This window comes from Nannospalax galili, unplaced genomic scaffold (assembly GCF_000622305.1).
Source record: "Nannospalax galili isolate Female #2095 unplaced genomic scaffold, S.galili_v1.0 scaffold286, whole genome shotgun sequence".
In the NCBI taxonomy this organism is placed as follows: domain Eukaryota; kingdom Metazoa; phylum Chordata; class Mammalia; order Rodentia; family Spalacidae; genus Nannospalax; species Nannospalax galili.
In genome coordinates, this window is record NW_008359442.1 from 3,391,302 (window position 1) to 3,403,658 (window position 12,357).

At 41.2% G+C, this 12,357-nt stretch overlaps 1 protein-coding gene across 1 annotated transcript in view; it reads left to right on the top strand.

Annotated features, from left to right (window-relative positions):
- Positions 1-12,357, top strand: part of Psme4 (proteasome activator subunit 4) — a 116,867-nt gene that overhangs the window by 21,229 nt on the left and 83,281 nt on the right. The window contains exons 2-3 of the mRNA XM_008823016.2: positions 4,762-4,902; positions 5,308-5,424. Of these exons, the coding sequence (XP_008821238.1) occupies positions 4,762-4,902; positions 5,308-5,424 (258 nt within the window). The remainder of the gene's footprint in view (positions 1-4,761; positions 4,903-5,307; positions 5,425-12,357) is intronic.

A 12,357-nucleotide genomic window follows, 5' to 3' on the forward strand; every position in this document is an offset into this window, starting at 1 on the left:
TGTCATCTGCCTACTCTGACGTGTAGATGCTCATGCACCTGCCCCTCTGACGTGCAGATGGTCGTGTCACCTGCCCTCCTGCCATAAAGATGGTCATGTCACCTGCCCCCACTAATGTGCAGATGGTCAAGCACCTCCCCCTCTGACGTGCAGAGGTTCACGTCACATGGCCCCTCTGACGTGCAAATGGTAGTGTCACCTGCCCTCTCTGATAGGCACATGGTCGTGTCACCTGCCCTCTGTGCCATAAAGATGGTCGTGTCATCTGCCTACTCTGACGTGTAGATGCTCATGCACCTGCCCCTCTGACGTGCAGATGGTCGTGTCACCTGCCCTCCTGCCATAAAGATGGTCATGTCACCTGCCCCCACTAATGTGCAGATGGTCAAGCACCTCCCCCTCTGACGTGCAGAGGTTCGTGTCACATGGCCCCTCTGTCGTGCAAATGGTAATGTCACCTGCCCTCTCTGATAGGCACATGGTCGTGTCACCTGCCCTCTCTGACGTGCACATGGTTGTGTCACCTGCCCTCTTAGTCATGTGTCCCCGACCGCTTTCCGTCTCGCCGGCAAGAACGATGCGGGAGGACAAGTCAGGATCCTTCTGCAGCAGTTTATTGTATGCGCATCTTACACTCTTAGAAGCTTAAAGACCGAAGACGCCGAGAAGTGGGAGAGCGGTTGCTTATATAGTCTAAAGGTCCCATCTATGACGTATAAGAAGCGGATTGGTTGCTGGAGATCACGCCACGGGAGGAGGCGAGGGAGAGCAGGCTCTTGTGCACGCCCCTTATGGGCGCAGCAGGATGTTTACTGTTAAGAAGGTCCGGATACCGGCGCCATCTTGTAATGGCGGCGGAGGCTGTGGCTCTCCACACCCGGGTCCTCTGCAAGCCAGTGCTCGTAACTGCTGAGCCATCTCTCAAGCTCCCCCACTTTAAAAAATACTTTATTTTATTTTATGGGAATGAGTGTATTGCTTGCATGTATGTAAGTGCACCTGTGTCGTGCAGAGCTGGTGGAGGTCAAAAGAGGGCATCCGATTCCTTGGAGTTAGGGCCAGTTGTTAGCTGCCATGTGAGTGGGAATTGAACCTAGTCCTCTGCAAGAGTAGTGGCAATTGTAACTGCTGAGTCATCTTTCCAACCTCCACCACCACCCTTCTTTTTAAACTTGGGTTCTGGAGATTGAACTCTGTTTTCATAGCAAGCAAGCACTTTACCAACTGAACTATCTCCCCAGCCCAAAGACACCATAACACATTTTTCTTTTTATGGTTAGTACTTTTTGTATTCTTTTTATGTTATGTGTATGTGTGTATTGCCTGCATGTATGTAAGTGCATCTGTGTCATGGTCATACTGTGCCCACAGAGGTCAGAAGATGGTGTTGGGTCCCCTGAGACTGGAGTGAAGGACAATCATTAACCACCATGTGAGTGTTAGGAATTGAGCCTGCATCTTCTGCAAGAGCAGACAGTGTTCTTAAACCGCTGATCCATCTTTCTAGCCCCCACTTGTTTTTTTGGTTTTTTTTTTCTTTTTCTGGTCTTTTTTGAGACAGGGTCTCCCTGTAGCCTCAGCTGGCTTGAAACACTATGTAGACCAGGCTGATCTTGAACTCACAGAGATCCACCTGCCTCTGCCTCTGGAGTACTGGGTTTAAAGGCCTGTGCCACCATGCCCGGCTGATTTTTTTTGTATTCTTTAGAAAGATTTCTTATACTACATTTTGAGAAAAGTCAAGAAAGAATTGCTGATTGGCAGAGATTTAGGGGAAATAAAAGAGATTTCTGAGAAATTCTTTTAAAATCTTTAGCATTGTCAGCAACTCTAGTCTTTTGAGCTCTAGCCCTTTCATTGATGTTTTCATATAGTATTAAAATTTGGATTTTGTGAATTTTACATGTTTAACGTATTGTGCCTACTGCAGTCAAAGCAGTGGGCTGTAACTGTCATATCAGTCTCTCAGTTTTCTCTGCTCTTTCTACAGAAGCATTCTAAATACAGGGGGCGCACAGAGGGAGCACAGAGGGGCATCTGAAGTCATCAAAAGCAGAAAATATTTCTTTGAACTCTTGTTTTATTTATATCTGATAGATGGGTGTATTTTAAAAGTATAGTGTATTTTCATTTAGCTTTTACTAAATTTAGAGTGAAAGCAAGGGAGAGGCTTCAAGAGGTTGTGAACTCGTTTATCTTACACCCTGGTGGCTTAGGGTCTTTTGGTTTTCTTGTTTGTTTGAAACAGGCCCTGTTATGTGTAGCCTAGACTAGCCTGGAATTCTCAGTCTTCTTCAACCTCCCTCTTACTGCAGGGATGTATGTGCCACTATACCTGGTTTAGAGTGTTTATATGTTATCTTCACTGATCATGTGCTTTGCCAGTCTAGGATGGTTAAGCAACGTTTATAGTAATTACAGAATCAGATATGAAATCTGCTTAGGTCTGGATCATCTTTCTTGTATACTGTACATTTTGATAGAAGAAGAAGAGTGGAGAGTATGGCATCACACCTTGAAATGACAGAAAAGAGCTGAATAAATCCAGCCTGCAAAGGAAAAGGAAGCATCCCTAATAGACCAAAAATTTTAAGGTCTTTATATAAGATAGGAAAGCACTTTAGGTTCTCCAACTTTGAGATTTGAATATAAGCTCAGTTTTATTTTAGCCAAGGTGAGGAATAATAATGATCTTTCTTCTTTTTACTTAGGTCTTTTAAAATCTGTCAGTGACCTTCACCACAGGGTTTATGACTTTACATATCCAGTCCTTTGTTATAAATAAGTTTTAGATTAGTTACTTTTTATTCCTTTAATATACTGTGACTTATTGTATTTAAGGAGCACTCTGGGTATGGTGGCACACACCTTTAACCCCAGCACTCACCCAAGAGGCAGAGGCAGAGGCAGGAGGATCTCTATGAATTGGAAGCCAGCCTGGTCTACATAATGAGTTCTAGGCCAGACAGGGCCAGGCAGAGCTAATAGTGAGACCCTGTCTACCAAAAAAAAGGAAGAAGTACCCTTTTCTTAAATTTGCTTATTGCTGGGCTTTTGACCACATGGTTTCGATAAAGTTAGAAGTTGAAAATATGTTTGACATAAACTATTAATTTAAATATATGTAGACATTTTTTTAAAATTTTATGTTTAAGGGTGTTTTGTCTATATGTAAGTATACCTGTGTCGTGTGAAGCCCTCGAAGGCCCGAAGAGAGCATTGGAGCCCCTGGAGTTAAGGATGGTTGTTAGGCACCATGTGGGTGCTGAGACTCAAATGCTGGTCCTCTGGAAGAGCGGCCAGTACTCTTAACTGCTGAGCCATCACTCCAGCCCCTTGTTTGTTTTAGTTTTTTAGGCAGCATGTCACTCTGCAGCCCTGACTGTCCTGGAGCTTGCTGTGTAAAACCAGACTGGCTATGAACTTGTGACCGGACTCCTGCCTTTTGGAGTACTGAGATTATGGCGGTGCCAAAAAAGGTTGGGGGGACTGGAGATATAACTCATTGGTAGAATGTGTCAGTCCTTACATTAAATCCCAGTGGTGGAGGCGTGATCCTATAATACAGCAATGTTTTAACTGACTTTATTATTAAAATATTTGATAATCTTCTTGATTAAAATATGGAGTAATTCTTTGATTATAAATATAAAATGCTTAATAGTATTTAAATTTATGATGTCTACCACATCTATTTGGGCTCTAGGTTTTTTGTTTTTAAAGGCATGTATAATAAATTTTCCCTCTTAACAGTTTTGGGACAAAGAGGTCTTTGATATTTTTTTATTTATTATTTTTATTTTATGTGTATGAATGTAATGCCTACATGTAGGTAGATGCACTCATGCTGTGCAATGACCATGGAGGTCAGAAGAGGGCATAGGAGCCCCAGGAACTGGACTTATGGATGGTTGTCAGCAGTCATGTGGCAGCTGGGATCTGAACCTGGGTCCTCTGCAAGAGCAGCCAGTGCTCTTAACCACTGAACCATCTCTCCAGTTCCAAGGAGGTCTTTTGAGATAGGATCTCATATAGGTCAGGCTGGTCTTGAGTTCCTGATCCTCCTGCATCCACTTCCCAAGTGCTGGGATTATAGACATGTGCCACCATGCCTGGCTTCTTTTGACATTTTTTCAGTGTATAATGAAGGTTTGTCAATTATATATATGCTATAAATAGGTGTCTGCAACTTTTTCATCTTTCATGACTCAAACTCTGTACCAATTGAGTAATGGCTACCATTCTCTCTTAACGATTGCCAGCTCCCATTCTACTTTCTGTTTTGAGTCTGATTGCTTTAGATATACCACGTGAATGAAACTGTGTGGTATTGGGGTTTTTTTGTGATTGGCTTAATTCAGTCAAGGTTTATTCAGGTTGTCACATATTACAGGATTTTCTTTTTAATTCTTCACATTTTATTATTTCATGTGTATGCATGTGTTTGGGGGAGTGTGAATGGAGGTCAGAGACAGCTTGCAGGAGTCATTTCTTTCTGTTCATGGGATTGAATTTTGTTCTGTGGGTTTTGGGGATTGAATTCAAGTCATCATGCTTGGCAGCAGGTGCCTTTACCTGCTGAAGCAGCTCTCTAGGCCTGTGATTTCCTTCCTTTTTATAGGCTGAGCAATGTATTGCACATCTACTCCATTTACCCCTCCCAACAAACATTAGCTTGTTTCCTCTTTTAGTATGGTGAGGCATTGAGGAGCACAAGTGTGTAGCCTTACCTCTTTTAAAGGCTTTATTTTTCTCCTACAGGTATATCCGACTTTATGGGAGAAAATTTAGCAAAGAAGATCATGTTCTTTTTATTAAGTTATTGTATGAGCTGGTATCAATTCCAAAACTGGAAATCAGCATGATGCAAGGATTTGCCCGTCTCTTGATCAACTTATTAAAGTAAGTCCACTTCTTATGATTTTCTCGTAAGATTTTGTTTCTTCAGACTTTAATGAAAAAGAACAGATTTGGGAGAAGATCAACTAAGTCTAATTGTATGTTTTGATTAAAATTTTATTTTCTCCATGAAGCTTTTGTACATATCCAACTGAGTGCTGTCTGGTTGTTTTATGCTAATTGTTTGCTCTGCTCAGGATATGAGCTATCCTTGTATCCAGTACAAGGTCAGAAACAATTTAAGTACTACATACTTCGTGTAGAAAAATAGGGAGGTCATCTAGAGCAAAAATTTAAATGTCCCCTTTAACTAGTGCTGCCTGGTGTTTGAGTTGTCCCGAGCGTAGTGTATATGATAACCACAGATCTCTACACACATTCATGCATAACTATCCTTTTTTTAATTAGGAAAAAGGAACTTCTTTCAAGAGATGATTTAGAGTTACCTTGGAGACCACTTTATGACATGGTAGAAAGAATATTATATTCCAAGACAGAGCACCTGGGATTAAATTGGTTTCCTAAGTAAGTATTTCTGTTAAAGTGCTTCTATGGGAATACTTGTTCTAGGGGACCAAACACAATCAAAGAATACAGGTTATTTGAGAAATAAGCAGGCAAATAGATACTTTAATGTGCTCATTTCTATTTAAACTTGACATTGCTACCCTCCCCCCACCCCTTTTTTGTTTTGTTGTTTTGAGACAGGGTCTCACTGTGCAGGCCTTGCTAGCCAGGAACTGGCCAAGCGATCTCAAAGAGAGATCTCAAAGAGATCTGCCAGCCTCTGTCTCCCAAGTGCTAGGATTAAATGCCTGGGCTTTGCAGTCCTCTCGCTTCAGTTTGCAAGTGCTGAGATTGCAGACCTAATGTACCATACCCAGCTTGTTCTTCAGGTCTTAATCATTGCTTCCTCTTACAGGCCATTCATGAAGGACATTATTTCATGTGCCTATATTAATTTTTATTTCCTCTTTCACAAATTATGTCTTTAAAGAATTGTGTGTGGTTTCTCTCATAGTTGGACATGTTGACATCTAATCAAAGACTTCATTTAGGTCAGCTAGTGTGACTTTTTGCAAAGGACTGAAATTGATAGACTCTTTAGAGATTTTTCAGATCATAGACTTAGTGAAGAATGAAATACAGATGGAAAGGGTTTAATGACTAGGTGATCATGAACTTGTGCCTCAATTGGATTTTGGACAGTGGTACCAGTAGAGTGGCCAGAAGTCATTTATTTTGCTAGGGCTTCATTTCTTAAAATTAGGAAACTTTCCAACCATACAAGTACTAAAATTTACTATGAAAGTGAGTGGTATAATTGTACAAACATGATTTTTACAAATTTTTATTAAGACAGTATGAAAGCATTGTAAAGAAGCCAGAAGCCTTTTGAGTATTATTTCTTATTTGGGAAGTGTTGCTTGGATTGGCCAAGCCTTCTTTAAGTAGGAACTTAGGGAATTTATGACTGGCATTACTATTTCATAGATTTCTGAGACAATTCAAGTTATGTTCAGTCTTCCTGAAATCCCACTGAGGTTGGTTTTGTTTTCCTTCTGTGAATAGGTGAATGGTGAGGGAAGGCAGTTTTTTTTAGAAATTCCCTATTCTTCATTCTTCTTGATGCTTCATAACCAAGCATCGTACTTCCTGCCTGACAGGTTACCTTTGGAAAGGTAACCACTTCTTTTAAAGCCCTTTATGGTGAATAATAAATGTCTGTGACTTCTTTAGTGATACCAACTGTTTGCTTAGAGGTTTTCGGTTAGTGCCCTATGGGTGCTTACTGGGTTCTAGCCCTGGTTTTCACTGTGCTCACTGTTTCTTCTTGAAGTATCTTATCACCCTAGGACTTGCAGAGGCGCTCCTTTAAAGTCCTACCGGGGGCTTTTCTTTTCTTTTTTCTTTTTTGGTCTTTTTAAGACAGGGTCTCCCTGTCGCCCCAGCTGACCTGGAATTCCCTATGTAGACCAGGCTGGCCTGCATCTCACAGAGATTCCCCTGTCTCTGCCTCCTGTGTGCTGGGATTAAAGGTGGTGCCTCCTAGGTCTGGCTCTTACAGAGACACTGACTGAAGTCTGCTTAATGGGGAACATGCTTAGCATGCCTGAGGCACTGGTTTAATACAGTGACTTCAACTCTAATTGAGCAGTCCATTCTGCTTTTTGTAATTAACTATGCTAAAATGATCCTGACAAATAATGTAAAGGTGCGAGTGTAGCACAATACCCCTACTCATTAACTACACTCAGTGACAAAAATAAATATAAATAGTACTGTGGTACTGGAGAGATGGCTTAGTGGATAAACACTTTGCTACCTAATGATGCAAGCCTGATGACCTGAGTTTGATTCTAGGGGTTCCTCATGTAAAGGTGGAAGGAGAGAACCACTTCACGAAGTTGTGCTCTGACCTCTTCATGTACAACTAGCACCCACCCTGTCCCCACATCATGCACACACACACTAATAATAAATTTTTAAAAACATAAATATTACTTTAACCTTAAAAGAGAAATAATTATATAAAACAACCTGTTTCAGACATGCAACTTGTACAGATTGTACTATGGAAACAACAATAGTATTCAGATTTTTGCATCTACTAACTAAATTTGTTTAGATTTAAAAGAAAAAAGACCAAGCCACATTTTATAAACATCTTTTTTTTTTTTTTTTACTGTGTATGAGTATATTGCCTGCATGTATGTCAGTGCACCCATGTCATACAGTGCCCATGGAGATTAGAAGAGGGCATTGGATCCCCTTGAACTGGAGTTAAGGACAGTTGTTAGGTGCCATGTGGGTTTGGGATTTGAAAAAAGTCCTCTGAAAGAGCAGCTAGTGCTCTTAACCACTGAGCCATCTCTCCAGCCCCCAAACCACATTTTATTTAAGAAATAAAAAGAAATAAAAATGTAGCATGAGTGAACATTAAATACTAGTGAGACTGGAGAGATGGCTCAGTGATTAAGAGCACTGGCTGCTCTTGGAAAGGACCTGGTTCATTTCTCAGCACCCACATGTGGCTAACAACTGTAACTCCAGTTCTAAGGGATCTGATACCCTCTTCTGGCCTCCACTGGCACTGCATGCATGTGATATATACATGTAGGCAAAACATTCATACATGTAAAATAAAAATAAAAATTTTAAAGTAAATAAAGACTAGTGCTAGGGATAAAGAATTCCACTACAGAGTTATGGAAATGGCTTAATGGTTAAGAGCATTTGCTGCTCTTGGGCTGGAGAGGTGGCCCAGTGGTTAAGAACACTGGCTACTCTTACAGAGGACCCAGGTTCAGTTCTTAGCACCCACGTGGAGGCTGACAACCTTCTGTAACTCCAGTTCCAGGGGATCTGATGTCCTCTTCTGTCCTCTAAGGGCATTTCATGACATAGGTACAATTATCTACATGTAGGCAAAATACTCATACACATAAAAGTAAGTAAAATCTTAAAAACAAAGAGCATTTGCTACTCTTGTAGAGGCCCCAAGTTTGGTTCCCAGCACCTGGATCGGGCAGCTCATAAGTGCCCGTTAACTTTGGTTCCAGGGGAGATCTGACACCTATGGCCTCAGGCACCTGCACTCACACGCACATACCTCACCATATACATAATAAAAATAGGGGCTGGAGAGATAGGCTCAGCAGTTAAGAGCACTGGCTGCTCTTGTAGAGGACCTGGTTTGATTACCACATGGCAGCTAACAACCACACGTTACTCTGGTTCCAGAGGAATCCAACGCCCTCTTCTGACCTCTGCAGGCATTGCATGACGAATACACTTAAATACATTCAGGCAATACACTTACACACATAAAATAAAAATAATAAATACTTAAAAATACATCTTTAAAAAGCCCCATGAGACTGGAGATTAGTCTGGTGGAGTGCATGCTTAGAATTTGTGAAGCACTGGGTTCAAGCACCACTCCGAAACATACACATAGCCATTGAGCTACGCCTTCCAGCCCCACCTCATGCTTTCCTAATGTGGTTTAAAGATTCAGGAATTTGCCACCTCTTAATGTTCCAGCAGTCAAAGGTTTGGGGGTTTTTTTGCTTCAGTTAATCATGCTTTCTTATTACTAAACATTCTTTGCTTTCTATTTTAGTTTTTTATTGAATTTTTGTGTATTTCATACAGAAAATCTTTATACCCCCTTCCCCTTTGGCACCCTCCCACAGCCCCCTCCCCCACTGGAGTTTATACATTCTTGTCATTTGTGTTAAGGCATATTATGTAAAGTTAGGGTCCTCAGTTGTCCCTCAATGCAAGTTCATCCACTGGGATCTAGTCAGCCTATCTAGAGTCCTTCCCTTTAAGAAGATCAGCTATTCCTCTCCCAGCAGTAATCAGCTGCCAATAATTCTTCGGCTAAGATCAGGGCCTGCTGCTCATTTCTATAGTTCTGTGCTAGGTTTTTGTCTGCTTAAGTTTGCATGGGTCTTGTGTATGCTGACACCATTGCTGTAGGATCCTATGAGAAGGGTCCCAGGAGCCTGTAGGACTATTTCCATACGGTCATGCACCTCCTCCCTAGCTCTTACAATCTTTCTGCCCTCTCTTCCACAATGGTCCTGGAGCCCTGGGTAGATTTTAATATAGGAGTCCTGTCCAAGGTCCCACACTCTGCAGACTCTTAATCTCTGCATGTTGGCCATTTGTGGCCTTTTGTGTTCCTGGCCCTCTGTTGCATGAAGGAACTTCATTGATGAGAGTTGAAAGATGTATTAGTGTTCTCTTCATCTCTTGTTCTATGTTCTATGAGCCTTAGATGTAGAGGTTGCATCCTAGATGTGCTACTTAGACTTGGGCAATTCAAAGGCATTTTTTGTTGTGTGACCAGTTCTAGAACTCTAATTCTCTCTGTCTCTTGAAAAAAAACTTTGATGGGTTTGGATTGGAATACTTGTCTATAAATTTTAGGATCCATATTTTGCACATAGTAAGAAATTATATTTGTCTAGGGATGTGACAGCTGTGGAGTTTTCTGTAAGATCTTTGACTTCTCCATCTTTGCTTACTTTTTTCATGTTTCTAATTATAGAACAGTTCTATTTCCAAGCCAGCAGCCATTTCCCTGTACCAGATTTCCTCAGATTTTGCACCCAATACACACTTCTATTCCTCCAAGGCTCTGAGATGAGAGCTCTGAGGTGTTTCACAGAAGTTTCACATTTTTTTCTTAAATATTCCTGTCTGTACTAGGTTTATAGGCAGTGCTTTTTACAGGCAGGAATTTCTTCCATGTCTATCTCTGACTAAGATTGGTGCTTAGTGGCATGAAGTGTTTGACACATGGGGCTGTAACCTCCACTATACAAAATATACTGTAAAGTACAGCATTGATTTGCTACTTTGTTTCCATTCAGGTTACCTATATATTATAAACTGCAGCTTTGAAAATCTAGGTGTATGGTACACATCTCTAGCTCCTACACTGGGGAAATAACTATCTCAGCTTTGGAGATGCTGTCTCCAAAAACAGTATAATTTTTTTGGGGGGGCGGGTTTCATACAGGGCCTCTTTGTAACCCCAGCTGACCTGAATTCAATATGTCAACAAGGCTGGCCTGGATCTCATAGAGATCCTCCTGCCTCTGCCTCTGGAATTAAAGGTGTGTGCCAGCCAAGGCCAACTCTGTTTGACATTCTTTTGGCACACTAGTATAACAGACAGCAATTTAAACTTTTATAGTCAAGTAATAAAATTGTTACTTAAAAAAATTATTTCCAAACACGGGTTAGCTTACAAAGAACCATTTTTTATGACCTGCTTTTTTAGAATAGATAAGGTTTCGAGTATTTGTCTCAGATTTTTTTTTTCTTTGAGACAGGGTCTCCCTGTACCCCCTTTTGGCCTGGAACTCACTATATAGACCAGGCTGGGCCTGAACTCACAGAGGTCTGCCTGTGTCTGCCTCCCAAGTGCTGGGATTAAAGTAATGCGCCACCACACCGGGCCCAGTATGCAGTACATTGTCCTTGTCTGTAGACATTCTCCTATGTAGCTCTGGCTAGCCTAACTCACTGTGTAGCCCAGGCTCGTCTTGAACTCACAATCCTCCTGTCTCTGGCTCCTGAGTGCTAGGATTAAAGATGTGAGCTACCATGACAGTATATTAGATGTATTTTTTGATACATTTGAAATAGTTTTGTCATTTTACAGCATGTACTCATACTATTTTTAGGTGACTTTTTTAGTGGAAAATGAAAGGTTGCTTCATTTGTTAACCGTTTTTCAGAGTTGAGACTATGTGCCCTATGTGTTTATCCTTGTTAAAAACACTACTTAGAGTGCCATGTGCTTAACATTATTTGTTTTAATCTTTTTGAGACAGGGTCTCCCTGTAGCCCCACTATGTAGTCTGGGCTGTTCTTGAACTCACAGAGATCTGCCTGCCTCTGCCTCCCGATTGCTGGACTCAAAGGTATGTGCCACCACGCCCCACCTCCCCTTGTCTTTTTGCTTCAAAGGTAAAAGGCTCTTTACTCGCCTCATCCATTTCTACTTGGTACTGGAGAAAGAAATTTTAGTTTTGTAGAGTTTGGGTTTTTGATTTTTGAAACAGACTCTTCCTATGTAGTCCAAGCTGGTCTCTAGCTAGCCTGAGCCTCCCATGTGCTGAAGATGGGTAAAGTTTTTTTGTTTTTTTTTTTTGTGGGGGGGTGGTCGTTTTTGAAAGAGGGTCTCCCTGTAGCCCCAGCTGGCCTGGAATTCACTGTGTAGACAAAGCTGGTCTTGAACTCAGAGATCCAAGTGCTAGGGCTAAAGGAGTATGCCACCACTTTAGTAGGAAGTGCAAAATTGGAAGGAAGATAAGTATTTGTGAATTCATCACTAGCAGTGTAAGAACTGGTGTGTTGTTACTTCATAAAGAAGTATACTTCCAGGCATGGTGGCACATGCCTTTAATCCCAGCAGTCACAAGGCAGAGAGGCAGGGGGATATCTGTGAGTTCAAGGCCAGCTTGGTCTACATAGCAAGTTCAGCTGGGGCTACAGGGAGACCCTATCTCAAAAAGACCTAAAAGGAAAAAAAAGAAATGTTAATCTTTTGATTTTGGTTTTATTTTATAAAATAAATGTCCAATACAATGCAGAGTATTTGTTTTCATAAATTGGGAGAATTATGCATATAAGAGCTCTAACAAATGGGCAGAGACAGTTTACATTTGAATTGCTATGTGAATACATTTATTTTATCGCTACTAATGTAGTTTTTTTTTTTTTTTTTTTTTAGACACGGTAGTAATATGGTAGCTTGGTTAGTTTCGTAGATTTGTACTTTACTCCATTAGGGTATTTTTTTTGCTTTTTGTTTGTTTTTGTTTTTGTCTTTGGGAGACAGGGCCTCCCTTGTGCCCCCAGGTGACCTGGAACTCACCATGGAGACCCGGCTTTGGAGTGCTGGAATTGAAAATGTGTGCCACGACGCCCAAC